The 18,930-nt window shown below is 37.4% G+C and overlaps 1 protein-coding gene across 1 annotated transcript in view; it reads left to right on the forward strand.

Moving 5' to 3' along the window:
- CFAP47 (cilia and flagella associated protein 47) overlaps window positions 1–18,930 on the forward strand; it is a 358,571-nt gene that overhangs the window by 257,137 nt on the left and 82,504 nt on the right. Inside the window, exons 53-56 of the mRNA XM_075491883.1 lie at window positions 364–471; window positions 4,882–4,993; window positions 11,694–11,798; window positions 16,685–16,841. Of these exons, the coding sequence (XP_075347998.1) occupies window positions 364–471; window positions 4,882–4,993; window positions 11,694–11,798; window positions 16,685–16,841 (482 nt within the window). The remainder of the gene's footprint in view (window positions 1–363; window positions 472–4,881; window positions 4,994–11,693; window positions 11,799–16,684; window positions 16,842–18,930) is intronic.

The following is an 18,930-nucleotide window of genomic DNA, read 5'->3' on the forward strand; positions in this document are numbered from 1 at the left end:
GGCTAGAAAGAAAATACTGTGACATTGAAATGAAATTAAAGCTTACTCTTGTAAATTAGCAGTTGAAATGCTTTTGAGTTGTATTTTTGAAAAATAAACAAACAAAAAAACCCCCCAAAACAACTTTTTATGCTAAAAAGTTAAGAAAGATGAAGGAGAGATTTTGTTGCATCAGTAATTGTAAGTATTGGTTTTGGTAGTTGAATTCAGATACCAGCAAGAAGCGTTACAGGAAAACTGGGAGCTAATCGAAGAACTCACTGTTTTGAACTCATTAGGTTTTTCCTGAATTTTAATCTGCTGTACATTTTTAATTGTTTGCACAAAAGCTGTGTCATATTAAGACTATGTATCTGTTTTTAGTGTCATATTCCTGTCAGATGTGGTTGGAGAGTTTTGGTACGCACTGAAGTTGATTGTAGAGAAACCATTGCCAACTAGTCTGCCTGAAATAGAATGTGAGCTTGGAAAGTAAGTATGTCGTTCATAATGCTGAACTTGGTCACTGGTTTGAAGTATCATGGAAAACACAAGAGTTTACATCAAAAAGCCAGAATAGTGCTGTATATGTACTATAAGAGTTTGTAGATAATTTTCATATATATAAGTGTAGATAAGTGAAATTCTCCTTGCCGAAGAACAATCGAAATGGAATTGTAGCCTACATGTAGACTTTCTCTGCAGTCTTTATATAGAAATCATTCTGAAGATGGATCTTTATGATTACATTCACACTGCAGAAGGTAATCATAAACATCCATAATACGAAGTTCTGTAGGTTTGTTTTGTTTTCTGTTTCTTTCCTCTTTCTGAACTAGGAATATATCTGACAGTCCTGCTTTACAAATGCTTGTATACCAGTTATCAATTTCTTGTAATCTCTCAAGAAATGGCAAAGTAATACAACTTCTGTCCTGCAGATCCTGGGGGTATACATGGCTGGAACACTGCAAGGGTTAAGAAAATGAGCTACTTAGAGCAGACAGAGAAATGAGCCCAATTCTTGTCTTCCTTTAATAAAATGTCATCTTGCATTTTGATAGCATAATTTTCAGTTCTGACTTTCAAGACAGAAATCAAAACTTTTAGGATAAGACTTTCAAGAATGCCAGAATTTCAGTAGCGCTCTTCCACCTATTACTTCTGCTTAGTAGTAGATTCTGTGGACACACTGCTCTTCTGAATGCTAAATTCCACTTACTTCTGTATATCTTATCTTTGACTAAATCTATAATTAATATATATTACAGACTGAGCAACAAATGTTGTTAGAGAGTACAACGTGAAATTTTACCTGATTAAATTTTTGTGAGTGAATATATTCTGCTGTTCATATATGATGCACAGACCAGAGTTAACTGGCAATGCCTTTGTTACTATGTTTTTCTAAGAAGATCAGTAGGGCTGTCTATTTCCTGGTTTTTACTTTAAAATTCTGGGCTTACTGGAGTAAAATCCATAATTTTTCTCTACTATGTAGGCTGACACTGTTAGGAGTTAGAAATAACTTAAAACCTTTTCATTCAAACTATCTGGCATTCATAATTTTCTCTAGCATGCACTACCTGTGAACTACATGCACAAATGGTCTGTCTGAGAATGGCAAGTCATCCTTTCCTACTGCAAATAAAATATATGTTGGAAAGGATTAGCTCCATTAACTACAACACTTGTCTGTCAAAACTATTACCTCAAATTCATTGAATTCTATGTTTTATTTTTTCAAATGAGATTTCTTTTCACTTTACATGTAGATGCATGTTGTAATTCCTATGCATATGTAAATGAACTCATCTACATCTGCCCTGCGCAGATAATGGTGGAAGAACAAAGAAGTACTATTTAGTTTAATTATTGGCAACAGTAGCAACAACAATAATGTATAACAGGAAATTAACAGTAGTCTCTTTCATATATCTTTTTAAATAAATATTATAAGACAGTATAACAAAACTGACAAACTTCCTTTTCTGTTTGCATTATCTGCCATATCTTGGTTTCATAAATTCTCCTGCTTTTTGTTCAGTTATTTCCTTCAACACTCTCCTTTTTCCAGAAATTTATTTCTATTGTGTCATCAGCATAATGTCCTCTTCTTGAAGTGCAAAATTTTGGACAATGTCACCGATGAAGGCATTGAGGTTACAGTTAAATTACTGAGAATTGCTCTACCTGCTGAAAAGATGGCATAGTCCAAGTAAATTGCCTGCATTAACGTATGCTGAATATGGAAAAGCAATGCAGGTAGACATTTCTGTGTTGTCTGTTTAAGAAAGGTATCAATTTGTTTTGTTTTGAATGGGTGTACTTCCTTGCTGTGTTCCCAGAGACGTGGACTGTAAATGTCATAAAATGAAGCATTTCTGGTTGGTGAAGCTTTGTGGTCCTTTAAGAGACTAACTTCCATTCTGCCACCTTTTCCTTGAATGTGGAAGAAGCATTTTCATATGTGATATCCTTCTAAGAATAATGTTTTTCATTATGTGCTTGCCACATTCTTTTTGCTATCAATCTGAAAAATTTAAGAATTTGTGTCCTTGAAACATCACTTGGAACTGGATTAGGAGCCAAGAACCCATTGATACACTTAGAATCAATTTCCAACCAATTCTTGAAAGAGAAAAGAACAAATTTGGACAGTTTATCTTTTAATCCTTCCTCAGATACCCTAACATTCTGGGTTTATCACAGTCAGATCTGCTTTTTGTTTCTGTCAAGGTAGATTTAACACATCCTTTAGCATATGCCTCTAAGCAAGGAAACTTTCTCCTTGATGTTCTCCATTTTCATTTATCCATCCTGTTATGGGCTCCACAGTGGAGTCATTGAAGATGAGTCAGTTGAATGATATTCAGAGTGGTCTCGAATTTACTGTCATATGCAACAACTTTTCCTAGCGTAACCACGGTAGTCAATCTGTGTGGGGTGGCAGAGGTTCTTAATGGATTTTGATCACTTGAGGAACCTTTAACAGTCAAATAGTTGCTTACTGAAATTTCAGATATGCCAACACAGTTTTTCCTTTGACAAAGTATTAGGTATGAAAGAAACCAGACAAAAATTAAAGGCTAGAGATGGTAAATGTGAAAAATGGGAATTATCAAGTGAATCTGAAGTTCTTGTGTGAAAGTTTCCTGGTATTTCTTTACTCTCTGCTGTTGAGACCTCAGTGATACAATGCTTTGACAGTCTTAGTCAAAAACAAGTCTGCCACTCAGCTGCTGGGGATTTGTATCACTGCATATGTTGCAAGGACCCACCTGCACACAAGTTTTAGGGCCTGAAGTTACAGTCGTAAAGCTTGACTGAAATGCCTTCTCTTCTGAATGTTGCTTTTTATATTTTCTTTTTCCTTACTGATTTAGCTATGATTAACTGACTAATTTTTTCCAGAGGATAAATATGTGGAGCAATCTGGCAGTTGACCTGCCACAGCTTTGACTAGAGGGAATATCCATTAGGTAGATAAATTACGGCAAAACCAATATATGTATCTCATTTTTCAAACTCTTCTTATTTACTGTTATCACTGATTCACCTTGAATCTCTTTTCTGTGTCCCTTGGTGTTATAACGAGAATGTGATTTATGGTCATGTATCTTTGTTAAAGGCAAATAATATATTATTTTGATCAGAATAGAGGAATTATTGCAAGTCTTACAAATTCTTTTCAAAATTGTGCTCCCTATTGAAGGTATCTTGTGTTTGTTTATTCTTTAATTAGAAAATAAAGGACAGTCTGTAAAATAGAGTGCCAGCTGATTTAAAGATTAGGCAATCAGCATACTCCAATCTTTGTTCTGGGACAGCCACAATACTCATTAAAATATATAATTTACATGTGCAACATCATGATTTTCCATTATGCTATAATGGACAACGCAACAATTGTACAAAATGAAACAGATTTTGAGTCCATGCAGAGAAAGAAAGAGGAGAGAAGCAGGCAGAACCTCCATTGAAATGGCTGATGTGGAACACTAAGTTTGTTTTGAGATCTCAAGGTTACAAGATGATCAAGAAGAATGGTTGCCTAGTGGCACTAAATCAAAAGCTATTGGCAGCACCACTTAATTACAAGCTTTTCCTGTAAGGCATTGCTTAGACAAAAAGGAGTTACAGATATCATTTATCTGATTACCTTTAATTTCTGTCCAGTGCTTTTCCTGAGGCAGACTATGAGTCCATGGATAGACTACAGAATAATAAGACATACTTAAAATTATTTTACTTTTTGGAACCAAATTTTTTTGTTAGCCTTGGCACTCTGAATTATCTATTTGACTAAAATGTTTTATTCCAAAGTTAGATTTACAGAAAGTAAGAAAGGAAAGGTGAGCCATAAATCTGCAAATTGGAGCCTAGGAATAAATGTGAAGCTGTGGTATCGGAGACACTAGGATTCATTTCCACATCGTCCTATCTAAAAGTTAGGCATTAAGTTTAAGGCATTAAGTTTAGGCTACTCCTGTAGAGAATGAAAAGTGATTCCACATCTTAGTGATCTACATTAGGATCAATTGTCCCTGACTATGTTTTCTCCTTGTTGAGTATTGAGGGAGCTAGACAGTCCTTTTAACCAACTAACTTAAACTAACTTCCTGGCAACTGCAGTACAGCAAGACAAATTCTGCCCTTACGAATGATCCAAGTATTAGAATGGTTATTGCTACCAGGTTTTATTGTTATTAATAATTATTAATGATATTAATTAATGCTATTAAGTATGTGTCCATACTAGTGGAAAAATACTAATGCAATAAAACATAATTCTTATTTTAAAAAGTACTCATTTTTCAAGAAAGAAAACAAGTGATGAATAACACAATGTAATGGAAGAAGACTTGTAATTAATAGTCATTGCATATGTTTTTTTTCCAGATGGGCTCGTCTATACATACCTCTTGCTAATCCTACACATGAAACTCTGGAGCTAGAAATTGTTAACAGCAATCCTAGCAATTTTTCAACTGAGACTGATCCAAAACACCCTGTAAGTAAGATTTCTGTGCTTTCACAGAAGTGATAGAAGAGAGCTTTCTTTTCAAAACATATTGAATTGTGTATCATACTGTGGGTTCAGAATACACAATGTAGTCTGAAGGATTAGAGGCATTATAAGTATGTATTCAAGACATTTTATAGCTTAAGGATGAAAACAATTAAACTTGAAAAACAATGCAAGCTGAAATATAGATGTTTTATTTCCCTGGAACACTTTGTGGAATGGTTTTGAGAAGGACTGTGGTGTTGGTTGCAAATAATATTCAGGAGATATTAGAAGGAGAAGTTGTAAACAAACTGGCTGTATTAGAAGCTTCACAAGTTTCTAAGAATCAACAGGATAACTAGGTAAACATTTAGGTAAGTAGATAAAATGTTAATGTAAGAATATAAGAATATCTCGTATTAATGCAGTTATAACCAACCTGCAGGGCCTACGAATAAGAATTTGATCAATTTAGCTGCAAGGAAGCATCAAGCAAATACCTGGAATCATTTTATTCTCCAAACTCACATTTACCCTGAGACTGATTTCTACTGAGAAAATCTTCATCCTGTTCCTATTATGGACACTACTTTTTCCTCCTCCATCGCAGAAGCCCTTCTGTCTTGCTGCCTAACATTTCTGTTCTCTCAAGGACTGAGAGTTGTATAGATGGGCTCAGCTTTCACGTTGCCATTGAGACTGGCTAGAGTTCTAGACAGTCAGGATTCTGAAGAATATTTGTTATTGACCATTGATTACTAGTTAATGGTACAGGTCCTATAAAGAACTCTTTGGATGTTATATAACAATTAATGCTATTAAATGTGTACTTTTTATGATGGGGAGATGAGAAAAGGGAGGACAGATGCATGGACACTCTGGTGCAAGGGGTTAGGGGGATCTCTTAGAGGATGTGAATATAGAACCTTTAATGTGAAAAAAGAAAATGAAGAAACATGTTGTAGACAGGAAAGTAATGTCAATCGCACCTTTTCTAGACATGAGGAAGATAATACAAGGAAGACATACACCAGAGCTGGTTTGTTTGTGCAAACTGGTACAATGGTCAAAGGGAGGGGAGAAGAATATTGTAATAAGATCCTAAAATAAAACGGAGAGGTAGGAAATGGATTGTATGGGGAAAATAGAGGAATGCTATAAAGTCATAATATGTGCATTTTTGGCTTTCAGAAACTAAACAGCTTTCAGCCTCAAATATAGCAGTACAACAAGACCAAATGTTCTTAAAAGGGGCTCTAAAGATAACAGCTAAAGGAGATCACACTTATTTACTGAACTGCCCTATATTTTGCATACATAGTATTACATTAAATTAGAAGTATAAAATGTGAAGTGCTTATTTTAGTCTGTCTTTTATGTCATGCATATTAACACATCTTCATACATTACGTTAAAACTTGACAAGTCCTATTACTTTCATCAACTGCTATTTGAATAGGAGCTGAGAAACATAATGGATGCAAACAATATTAATCATCTAGGAGTAATATACATGTTATGTTTAGGTCATTGGCACAGAAGTAGATTAGATTTAATTATAGTGACTTTTGGCCCCTGCAGATTGCATATTACCTTGTCCAGGAAATTAAAAAACCCCAAACCACAACTTCTCCTTTCAGCTTTCCTCACTTGACACCAGAGATTCACATATCACCAATAACTATATTACATTGCTTAGGAAAAGACACATTCAACACTAACTGCAGTAATTTTCTTTCTTTTCTTTCTTTCTTTTCTTCTTAATAGAATACTCAGTCCTATATATCATTTATGCATTGAATTCTGAAATGTTCTTTGTGAATTACAGTAGTTCTTCCAGTTAAAGGATAGCTTTGGTGAATTTGCTACAAGCAACTGCCTAATATTTACTTCATGTATGTGTCCATTTTTGAACTTGTTTCTTCCATTGCAGACCCATGTTTGGAGAGGTAATGTGATTTCCTTCACAGTTTTGATGACAAAGGCAGGGGGTGGCTTTTAAATACTTGCTGCTTCTCCTGAATATGTTGCATCCTAGATTTAGTCCCTCCATACAGCACTGCTTTCAACTTCTGGAAGATTACTGCTTGTTCTTATAAACTGTAACCTGTGTTTCACCTATTAGTTTATATTAATACCTGTTTCAATGTCTTTGTGATGTGTGGAAGAAGTTTCCCATCTTAATTATTCAAGTTTCTGTGCTCTTTAAAGCAAATAATGTTCTCTTGTCAGCAGAAAAATTCTGATTTGAGCTATCCTCAGATGAAATGCAACAATAAAGAGCAAATTATTAGAACAACAGCTTGAAGATGAGATTGTCCAATTAAGATAGGTAATTTTTGAAGAGAATTAGTAGAGTCATTTTAGAATTCTACATATTCTAAATTAGTACTTTTAATGTTTCATATAATAATCCATATTTGGTTTTATGTCATCCAAGATGTAGAACTGTTGAAGATATTGGGCTGTCAGTAAGAAAATATCTCAAATGGATTTCATCAGTCACTGAGTTATGTTAGATAAAACAGATTCAACAGAGATATCAGAGAAAATTTTATCCTTCCTAGAGATTAATTGCCTAAAATGTAACCAAAATTTTGACTAATAGTTCAGAATTTAAACAAATTCGAATATCATATTTGTCATACTTCCATGTGTTTGGAAGTTTGTTCCAGTTTCAGTTTGCAGCAGAAGGCATTACTGAAACACCACAAGGGATCATTTTCTATAGATCTGATTCAACCTCAAGTACTGACATCATTAATAATAGGCTTTCCTGAGGTCTAGTTGAATTACCCTCAAGTATTCCTGAACTTCTGGGTGCTTAATGAGGGCTTTAAATCTCTTGTCAGCTTCATGTAAATTAGAAGCAGCTCCATTAACTTCTTTGTAAACTGATGAAAATGAGAAAAGTATACGTATCTTGTTAGCACCTTTGCAACTGTAGCCTAAAACAGCTTTAAATGGAATATACCATCTTGGTTTTCTTTCAAGAATTTGATAAAAGTTTTCAAGGATTTCCTTTAATGTGATTTGGATTTCATATCTTTTTTCTTCTTTTTTTTTTAACAAGCTACACCTAATTTTTATTTCCCTTCTTGTCTGCCTTACACTGTATGGGTTAACTTAGCATCTTTATAAATGCTGCCAAATTCTCTAAAAGCTGCAACAGAAGTGAACTCCCATAAGTTTGCTGCAAAATTCCTAACTTGTTTTTCATTAGCATATTGAGCATTATGTTTTTCTGGGGGAACAGTCATTGGGATGTTGAGTTTTGTGTTTCTTTCCTAACCACAGCTTTCTTTATCTCTAGTAGACAAGGATTCATGTTCAGCACTTAACAGATGAAAATTCTCAATCATCACTAATGCTATGTTCCCCAGCTTACTTCTTTCCCTCTATATAAATACATGGACAGATTTCACATGTATGTGTGTTATATTTTTACACACATATTTTTATGATGTAACTTAAATGTACAAAAACCTCTTACAAATGGGATCATCTATATTGCCAAAAAGAAACATGCTTTCACTGTAAGTCTTCAGCTTGCTATTCTCCTGGCTTATAACTAGCCTAAACCTTTTTCATGAAGCTGTCTTCCATCCTCATCGGCTATGAAACACAGTTTTTATTGAGGAAAAATAACTTAATAAAGAAGAGCTGGCAGAGAGGAGTGCAGTCTCAAAGTCTCTGTGTGCAAGCAAACTTTATTATTTTGTTAATGACCGAGGACTGTTTCATATAGAGTACAGAATAAACTTTTAGATTTAATGAAAAATTTCCCTCCTTGTTGGATTTATAACAGGAATAATGCATGTATAGTTGCTCAGTCTTCTTCAGACTCAGCTTCTGTAGTCGAACAGTTATATCTGAGATCTTATGAAGAGCAATGATACCAGTTCCCTTTCACATGAGTATCTTGGAAGACACTTGGTTATGTAAACAAAATGAAAGGCAGGGGACGGGTTAACTTCAGCATATTTTATTGAATGATTGTGGCAAAGTGTGACCTTCTTTAAACATGTTGTTAGTGTTATTTCTCAATTCTAGTTTTTAAAGCAATTTATTATTTGGTTTTCAGTAGAAAGTAAGTTCTTGTTTTTACCCAGCTCTTTATTTCAAAACAAATTACTTTCTAGATACAGTAGAACATCATACTGTGTAATAAAAATAAATTTTTTGAAACAGGTCTATAACGTAAAAATTAAAAATCTTTTCTGCTTTCAGAGCAGGCAGTCTGCTGGATAACTCCATGTTGATTATTTAGATTCATTGTGTCAGTGCATTTTCTGTGTAATGATAATATGTCAAGTAATGCTTATTGAAAATGGAATTCCAGTCTGTTTTTATCTTTATGGGAGAGTTATTATTCTAAATAATGTAGATCTCTTAGTGAAATTACTAAATTTAAAAATTGTAGTTTTAATTTAATCATGTATTCTTATGCTGTGACAACCTGTCTTTACCTGACTTTTTCATTTCGTTCAAAAGTATTTGGGAGGGGGTAATCATTGAGGTTCTTTCTCCATTTGTAAGTCTTCACTTGATAAATAGGGCTGGCTTGTTTGGACAAAGTAGGTAGGAACTAGACTGCAAATGAAAGTAAAAAATCTCAAAAGAAGGTCTCTGGATACTGAGCATGCCCAGGAACTCACTGAGAAATGAGCTGTTCAGGCTCTTTTTAGATGATGAACAGCTAAATGAACTCTGGGCAGCAGGGCAGATGGGGATGGAGGTGGTTTGTGGGAGGTGACTCTCCCTCAGGTCTGTTATTCTGGGTAATACAGCAGCCTTGCAAAGGTGACAAGCGTGGGACGGTGGCAGTTGACTGCTGGTGGCAAATGTGCTTTCAAGTTATCACTCACCTACGGGACGTACGAGATTGTGAAGCGTGGGCGACGCAGCAGCGCTGTGCTCCCCGTGTGGGAGGTGCAGGTGCTGTAACAGCCGAGTAGGAGTGGGTCCAGAGCGGCGAGCCGCCTGCTCTGTGCGTGAGACCCACCTACTTACCCTTCCAGAAATGCTTTTTGTCATGCAGTGGAAACTGTAAAATTAAACTTGTAAAGTTTGAAAAAATACAGTATCACCCCCCTAATAGACAAGACAGTTAATGTCTTCAAACCAATAATCTGTTATGGCAATATTCTGATAAATTAGTTTAAAACTTGCCCCCCAAAAGAGAAAAATAACATTTCAAGTTTTGTGCGTTAGTTGACCACATCTGAGCTCTGTCCTCTCTTCTGCTCAAGCTAGCTCCCACTGCCCTCAGTAGGAATAGCCGTTGTTCAATGTACGCCAGCATCCCAGTCCGTAATTGTGCCGGTACCCTATAGACTCACCCAGACAGATGACTGGCAGGAATGCCTGTGGCCCCGGCCCGGGTCCAGCTCTGAGATGGCAGGGAAAGGCACGGGGCAGCGAGGAAAAGCAACATAAGCCTCATCAGGGGCCTCTGCCCTGGGCTGGGAGTGGACACCTCTGTCCCTGCTTCACCCTCTGGGGCCCCCAGTTTGGCCTCAGCGCTGTGGCCATGGCCAGTGGTCCCGGTGCCGCAGTGGGTCCCCATCCCTGTCCCCATCATGGCTCTGCTCGCTGTCTCTGGGTGTGGTGGGACAGGGCTACTGGTGGAGGTCTCTGCCTTGCTGCGCCATAACCTCAAGCCTTCCTCAGCCCCAAGCCAAGCACCGTACCAGAGCACAGGCAGTCAAACCCCTGGGGTGGGAAGAGGCTGCAGGGCTTGTTGGTGCAGTCAGGCATCTTGCAACCCTTAAATTTACTAAACAAAACCGAATGTTTTAATAACTCCTGTTCACTGCCTGTTAGTGGCCGTTCTTCCAGGGCTGACATTTCCTTTATAAAAGGGGCTTGTCAGTGCCAGCTGTTGTAGGGTGTCGTTTTGACCTTTATTAGTTGTAAATTATATTCATTTTACAAAATACAGCTTGAGTAGCCATAATTCCAATCAATCATCTTTTTATATCTTCTTACATGCAAACCCTATTTAAACATGTATGATATTAAAAGCCTAGTACTTTTTTTAAATTAAAAAAATAGACATAGTAATTGTGTATTCAATGATGCTAGCTGATCACTCTCTCAATGCATTGGCATTTTTATTATTCATAATTCTATTCTTTCACTGCTTATCTAGTTCTTGAAAACATTTATGACCCCATTGTAGTCAGCTACTTTGCTTTTCCCTGTGCAGTTGAGACTCAAGTAGTATACTTCACATGAAGAGAAAACTAGCAACATCATTTACAATGTTAGTTTAGATAAAGGTAAGCAGAAGAGAGACAAAGCACTAGTTTATTAAAACCGATGATGTATTTCCCTTATAAACCAGTTTGTGTCTTTTGAGGTCAATGTGATAACCTTTTAGTGTGATCAATACGATCAGACACCAAAGTCATGTTTGAATCATATTTGTGAGAGCCGCTGCCCATGTCCTTGGAGCAATCTGTAACACCAGCTCTGTAGTTCCTGGGGAATGAACGTGCAGTGACTGCCACTAGCATTGTTTACTGCAATACACTTGCTGCCTTAGCAGCCTGTGCTTGCTGAGAGGAGAGAATGCATCTGGTGGAACACATTAATCACATAAACATCAACACTGTCGATACAAAGCACAAAAGAGAAACAGACTCAAAAAATTGATCTCCCCCCCTCTTTCCTTTGCTTCTTTCTTGTATTTGTACAGCTGATTGTCGCTCCTCATTCCACCACTGAAGTACCTGTGCAATTCTGTCCATCTGCCCTTGGAAGAGGCAATCACAAGGCATCAATAACCTTCAAATGTTCACAGGTATGATACTACGTTTGCTGCCCACAACACTTGGAATTCAGATTAGATAATATTTTTAATAGGCATGTAAGTAAGGGTTTCAGTCTGTAGGTCAAGTTGAAATTGAATGGCTGGATGCATAATGAAAGAGCAAATGCAAAGATGTTCAAAAGTTATAATTTGTTTTAACCTCAGTTTTACAAAGAAATTATTCTATTTACACTATTAAGATGTGGTGTAATGGCCTAGTAGCTAAAATAAGTAATGAATAATTTTAGCTTTCTTGGTAAGTAGTTCTGCTGGTTTTAACACCAGAAGACTGGCATCTCTGAAATTAACTTTCTTGAAGTTTTTCCCAACCCCAAACAAAATTAAATTGTTTCATTTTTTAATCTGATCTGAATTTAGGGAGGTCACGCACTTGAAAAAGTGAATTCTTCCTTTCAGTTTGTTTGAAAATGGTTTTTACTTTGAGCATCTTAGAATTGTTGACATTTTTTTCTCTGTGAATTTTTCTAATTTTAAGTGAGAAACAAGTAAATAAACAACCATAAGTCATCAACATGACCTACTAGCTGATTAAAAATTACAACTGGAGACAAAAAGAAAAACTGATAATATGATGTAAATGATACTATGTCATCACATGAGCTGCGGTTGAATGAAGCATTTGCTTTCTGTGCATTTTCCTCTCTGTATACTTTTTGGACTTTCAGATATCCTAATGGAGTGCTGACCTGTGAATTACTCCAGTTAAGTGCTACCAGGAGTTTTCAGTAGTGTTTTAAGTAATACTGCAAAAGCAAATATTCTTTTAGATGAAGAAAACAAATAGTGAAGGAAGTGATGTGGCAGCGTTTTTCCTGATAAAGTATGTTGAACAGACAGGTTATTTGTAGGTGGTGTTAGCACAGCATTTATTTTCAGGATCTCTCTTCTTAAATATTTATTAAGGATAAAAACAAGGAGACAGCAATTCTCGCATGAATAGTGTATATCCAAGGCCAGTTCAAGAGGACAGAATGTCCTTATCTCGTCTGGATCCTAATGGTACACAGAAATCTTATCTATATTTTAAAAAAGAAAAAAGAAATTCTTCACTAAATGCAGAAGCAATAAAACAATACAACAATTCATTTAAACCTTTCAGGAACAAATCGAGCCCTGCCACCTGAATGAATCTTGTCATGCAGTGCATCTCCTTTCAAGTAATGGCAAATCTCCAAGTTTTTCTCTGCAGTGAACTTTAGTCAGTATCCCACCCTTCTGGCTGCTTTGTCCACACCCCTTTAACCGTTTCGATATATTGGTATAAGCTTTGTAATGTCTTAGTGCTCTTTTTATGCCTGAATCTTTTGAATTTTGTAAATTTTCATTATTTTTCACTGCTACAATCCTTGCTAAATTAATCCCAGGCTATTTTAGTTTGCTAATTGTTATACTGATAGCTGACAGTGAATATTTGCACAGATATAACTGCCCTTTTCAATGAAGACTTGAAGAATGTTTCTCATTGGTGGTGGATGCCTCAAATAACTTTTAATATAACCCCTCCACCCTGACACTGATATCCCTCCCTTGATTTCTCTGATTAAATATATCTGAATGGACACTTAAGGCATCTGATAGCTGAATAACTCACTAATCTAAAATCAGTTAATGACAGTACTTATAGGATAAGCCTTAACTATTTCTGATTGTGCTGCTTTGCTGAAGTGAGAGAAACGGCTCTGTGCTGTTACCTGCTTCATTTGTTTCTGGTTCGAAGCTGTATGAAGAGCTCTTCACAAAGTGAATCTGAGTTTAGCTCTAATCATTGTGAAAATTTGAAATTAAGTTTGTTGGGACAGCACAACTGAAAGGTCAGCTGGAACACAGCTGGAACACAACCCACACTCAGAGTTCTAACATACCTGTATTATCCTATTCTTTTACCACATTGCTAGCATCCAGGTGTAATGGGGAGCATTTAACACTAGGAAGTAGTATTAGAGAGAAACTTAGCCCAGTATTAGATCCTATCTTGTATTATTTGCCTTAGGATTCTGGTTTTTTAAATCTTTTTTCCTCTTGATTTCTTGCACTAGGCATGCATGATCTTGAACTCTATCACAAAGTGGGTCAGTGAGGAACAGTAACTGCAGGTCAGGCAAGGCAGGCCTGTCCTATAATCTGTATAATTTTTTGATTGCCTTGTTTTATTTTCCAGACTGACGACTAATTTTGTTTGGCTCCTTCTTTAGCTGCTCAGTTTGACAAAGTTTCAGTGTGTTGTTTTAAAGGTGCTCAGCACTTGAAGCAATGGGGTTCAAAACGGCTCTGCTTGTTAACCACAAAAAATCAGTGGATGCTACAGTCTTTAATGTTCGTAGACCATGACCCTGAGCTTTCAGCAATAAACCTCAAACTTGATCTTTACAGCTCACCTGCACAGAATATGAACATGTGCACTCCTCCCACCCCTGCACTATACCTCAGTGTAAAATTACTTGCTATGAGCAAGGTGGTTCACACAAATTTACAGTGGGCCTGGAAAGCATTATTAGACTAATATTGCCTTATAACTTCTGTATTAAGAGTTTTGCAAAAGAATTTTTTTTTTGTTACTGTGTTTGTAAGCGAGCACGAAGTATCAATAGCAAGCCAGTGTGGACTACTAATAATAGCTTGACACATCCAGCTTTCTGAAAGCCAGGGTCGTGGGTTTGAGCCCCATGTTGGGTGCCAAAAGGAACTGTCATGGTTTAACCCCAGCTGGCAACTCAGCCCCAGACAGCCGCTCGCTCGCTCCCCTCTGGGTGGGATGGGGGAGAGAATTGGAAGCATAAAAGTGAGAAAACTCCTGGGTTGAGACAAAGACAGTTCAATAGGGAAAGCAAAAGCCGTGCACGCAAGCACAGCAAAGCAAGAAATTCATTCACTCTTTCCCATGGGCAGGCAGGTGTTCAGCCATCTCCAGGAAAGCAGGGCCCCATCACATGTAATGGTGACTTGGGAAGACAAACACCATCACTCCAAATGTCCCCCCCTTCCTTCTTCTTCCCCAGCTTTATATACCGAGCATGACACCATAGGGTATGGGATATCCCTTTGGCCAGTTGGGGTCAGCTGTCCCGGCTGTGCCCCCTCCCAACTTCCCATGCCCCTGGCAGAGCATGGGAAGCTGAAAAGTCCTTGACCAGTGTAAGCACTGCTTAGCAACAGCCAAAACATCAGCGTGTTATCAATATTATTCTCATACTAAAATCCAAAACACAGCACTATACCAGCTACTAGGAAGAAAATTAACTCTATCCCAGCCGAAACCAGGACAATGGTCTTCTGGCATGCTCATGCCTGTGTTCCAGTCCTTCAAATAAGCCTCCAAAGTGTGCTCAGCCTTTTGTTTACATTTAACTTGAGGCTGATGTGGTAAGGAAGAACATGAGTCAGGAACACAAATGCTATGGCATGCTGGCTTGGCATCTGTTGAGCAGTTTCCTGTTGACTATGACCAGCAAAGGGGCTTCACCAGAGAGTTAGTCCTGTGTTGCTTCAAAGTCTGTATAGCAGCAGCATTCGCCTTCCCGTCAGAATCTGCAGAGTGAGCGGTGCTAGCTTCCTGCTCATAAATCTGTAACCATAAACAGGCTATAGGTCATGTTTAAGTCAATAACAATGAAATAAAATGTAACATTAAAGGGAGGTAGTTTTTAATTCTTACTAGTCTGAGTAATGCAGAAGTCCCCACAAGTCAGTTGATATAAATTACTGTCTAAATCCTAAACAAAACATAGGCTCTATTTTTATATTCTGACTTTTAGTATTGGGTAGTCTCTATATCAGTATATGAACAGTTCTTCCTTTTTTTTTTTTCTTCTTTTCTTTTCTAATTAAAATCCTGTAGCCTTGGATGACTTTTACCAAAAAATTTCCTTCAGTAAGATTAAAATGTCTTTTTTCTTGTTGGATTGAATGTTTCTCTATAAAATGATAAAAAGGGCATGCAATTTTGCTGTCCAGAGCTATTTTCTGAAGACATACAATGTGCCATTTTATTTATCCCTGTTTATGCTGAGAAGTCTCAATATATTAGTCACTTTTTACTGTAAGTATTTCCAGATTTGTTGTTAGATTTTTAAACCCTGTCTATTACAGATTTTCCTTAATTTTTTTCAGACAGGCTATGCAGAAGTAAATGCAATATTTCAGATAATGAAAATAGTGTTTTGATTTTATTTATTATTTTCTATTCTCTTTGTGACGCATACCTTTTTGAGTGATAATGAACAAAACAGATCAAATGGTTCAACAGATCAAACAAAAAAGATCAAAATTAACACATCAATTTAATTATATTTTCCTTTTTTTCTGCTCTGTGGTGATACTCTATATCTACTAGTTCTTTCCAATATTCTCGATTCTTCTGTGTATAGTGGTTAATATTCTTTATTATCTTTGGAGTAACAATTTTAGCTTTTTGTGTGATTCTACTGCTGTCCCATCAAAGAATTATTTTCCTTCTTCCTTTGTCTTCTGAAGAGTACTGCTCACTTCATCTGCTTTCAGGTTCTAATATATGTACTTCGAATTGCCCACGTGCAACCACCTACATCTTTCCATTCACTACACTGGAAGCTCTGAGTAGCTACATGGAAATTAAATACTCTGTGCTCAGAGTAGCACAGAAGTTAAATGCAAGGAGGAGATGGGAACACCTCCCAGACTGGAACTATTGATTTCCAGATAGCAGTACTTAGAGTAACATAACAGCTTGAGGGAAGAAGAAAGAAAGAAAGCAAGCGTGAAACAGCAGCTCACTTAGAAAAGAGACATAGAACACTAGAAGAAAGAAGCAGGCAAAATGCCTTAAAATGTACAGATCTGACTTGTCAAATAATAAATAATGACACGTGTTTCATCTACAGCTTAAGGAGTGGATATTTTACCTTTCGGGGACTGGTCTTCCTCCTCAGCTGATGGAACCAACCAGCATAAGTGCATGCATTGGCCAGCATTCTTCTGTCATCATATCCTTCAAAAATCCAACTCCTGAAAACGTGGTGGTAGATGTCGTGCTGACAGGTACAGGGGTTTGGATTTTTTTGGGGTGGGGGGAGGAACTTAAGCTCCTTGGGTTGTACTAAAAGTGTGAGTGGGATGTGATTACATTTGCCTCATTCCATTTCCTGGCAACAGAGATATTGTGTATCATTCATGTCCACCCTGAAAAGCTCTGTAGACTGTGCTGTGGGAGCTAAGAAATAACACAAACCTTTAACAACTGTTCACAGTAGACCTCTTAGGTCATACAGCCTCATGTAGACATGCAGCGGATTGTTGGCTGTGGATTGCACTGTAGAATTTAGGCAATAGGAGACTCCTGGGGTGTGTTTTGGGAGCTGTATGTCTAAGCCAAATAGCTAATGTTTTGTTTTGGTGGTGTTCCTCAGTTATTTTCCAAAATATTTTATATTATTTTGTCAGATTCTAGATAGCTAAAGGAGCTAGTAAGGGCAAAACATTTGTTTTTTTTCTGATTGACCTTCCAAGCAAGTATGTCTCAGCAATATTTTCAAACATACTTTAAAAAATAATATAAGATCCAGAATTATCAAAGATCGCCAAGTCACTGTCCATACTGAGATTTCACAAATGCTGTAGAACTCAAGCTCGAAGTCCCAGATTCTCCATGATGACTGAAATTTACCCAGTGAAAGAGTAAATTTCACTCTGAGTGAAGCACAGAGCTTTAGAAGGTTCTTTGAATCTCCACCTAGTCCAACATAACATGTAGCATCAGAAAACAGGTGCCAGAGCATTTGCTGGCATCTATATATAAAAAAAATTGAAGATAAACCTTCCAGTGGCCCCTGACACAGACCCCATGGATGGGGAAACATGAGAGAATAGCAAAATCAAACCTCTGCAAAGGTTAAGCCAGGTTTACACACTCAACGCTATGATTTGGGGTTTGTGGCACATAGAATAAGTGAAGAAATGTGACTTTTAAAAAATATAGATTCAAGTTTATTTGTTGCATTGAACTCATGCTTTTTAATTACACCTTCTGAGATATGAATTAGAAATACAGAAATACAGCTTTGGCTGCATATACAATTAATGTATAGGGGATTTTGGAGATTCTTTTACCTAAATGGTGCCTGGTCAAGAGCATTTTGGTCTCATGACTGAATGCTCTATACTTTCGCTGACCAAGTTTTTTGGCAGACTTTAGTGCAATTTCCCCATGTTTAACTGCTAAAATATTTTCATTCACAACTGTCACAAAATAGAGTTCCATTCGTAAATGATCAGCCCACTTCTGAGTTTCTGTCAATGTTCTCTTCTGGACAAGAGTGAAGGAAGCAACAGCGTGCAGTGGATCCACTGTTTACAGGCTATGTACATCATGGCCAGGATCTCAGGGACAGTGCCAGAGTTTACCTGCTGAGCAGGGGACCTGGCAGAGAGGGGAACAGAGTTGTGTCCAACTTCCTACCTCTCTGGCATCTAGGCACCCTTAAGTGACAAGGAGCATTGCAGACTGGGTCTGCACACAGTAACAGGGCAGTCGATGCAGCAGTTGGCATTCAGTGCACATATAGGAGGCTCAAAAGTGCTGCTCATAGTAGAAAAGGATGCGTAAATGTTGACAACACACCACATGTGGGCTAAAGAAACACATCTTGTATGTGGCACTAAGAATTTATTAACAGTCTCATCAAAATACAAATGATGAGATATTATCAGTCCAACTACAATGATACGAGCTATCAGGAGCAGCAAGAACAGGCTGCTCCACAAAACAAAGTGAGACAGAAGCCAAAGGTGACATCAAGACTGGCAGAGGACTTTCAAACAAGGGTTGTAATCCCACAGTATCCAAACAAGAAGAACACAGCAGGTTTGGTGGCAGTAACCAATTTCAGCCAACAGTCTGGTGACCGACAGCCAAGTTCACAGTGAGAAGGTGAGTCTGTGATCAAGCCAGGAAATCAAGTAGGCTAGGCTTGGCAAGGTGTATGGCCAGAGACAGCATACCTAGGACATAGCTTGGGCAAGGACCAACAGCAGGAGCCTGAGTTTAAATGCAACTCAAGCCAGTGGGTAGAGGCCCCAGATGCTTCTCACTCACAACTTAGCTGCTGTTTTCACAGAAGTCTGATACCAG

This window comes from Mycteria americana, chromosome 1 (assembly GCF_035582795.1).
Source record: "Mycteria americana isolate JAX WOST 10 ecotype Jacksonville Zoo and Gardens chromosome 1, USCA_MyAme_1.0, whole genome shotgun sequence".
NCBI lineage: Eukaryota > Metazoa > Chordata > Aves > Ciconiiformes > Ciconiidae > Mycteria > Mycteria americana.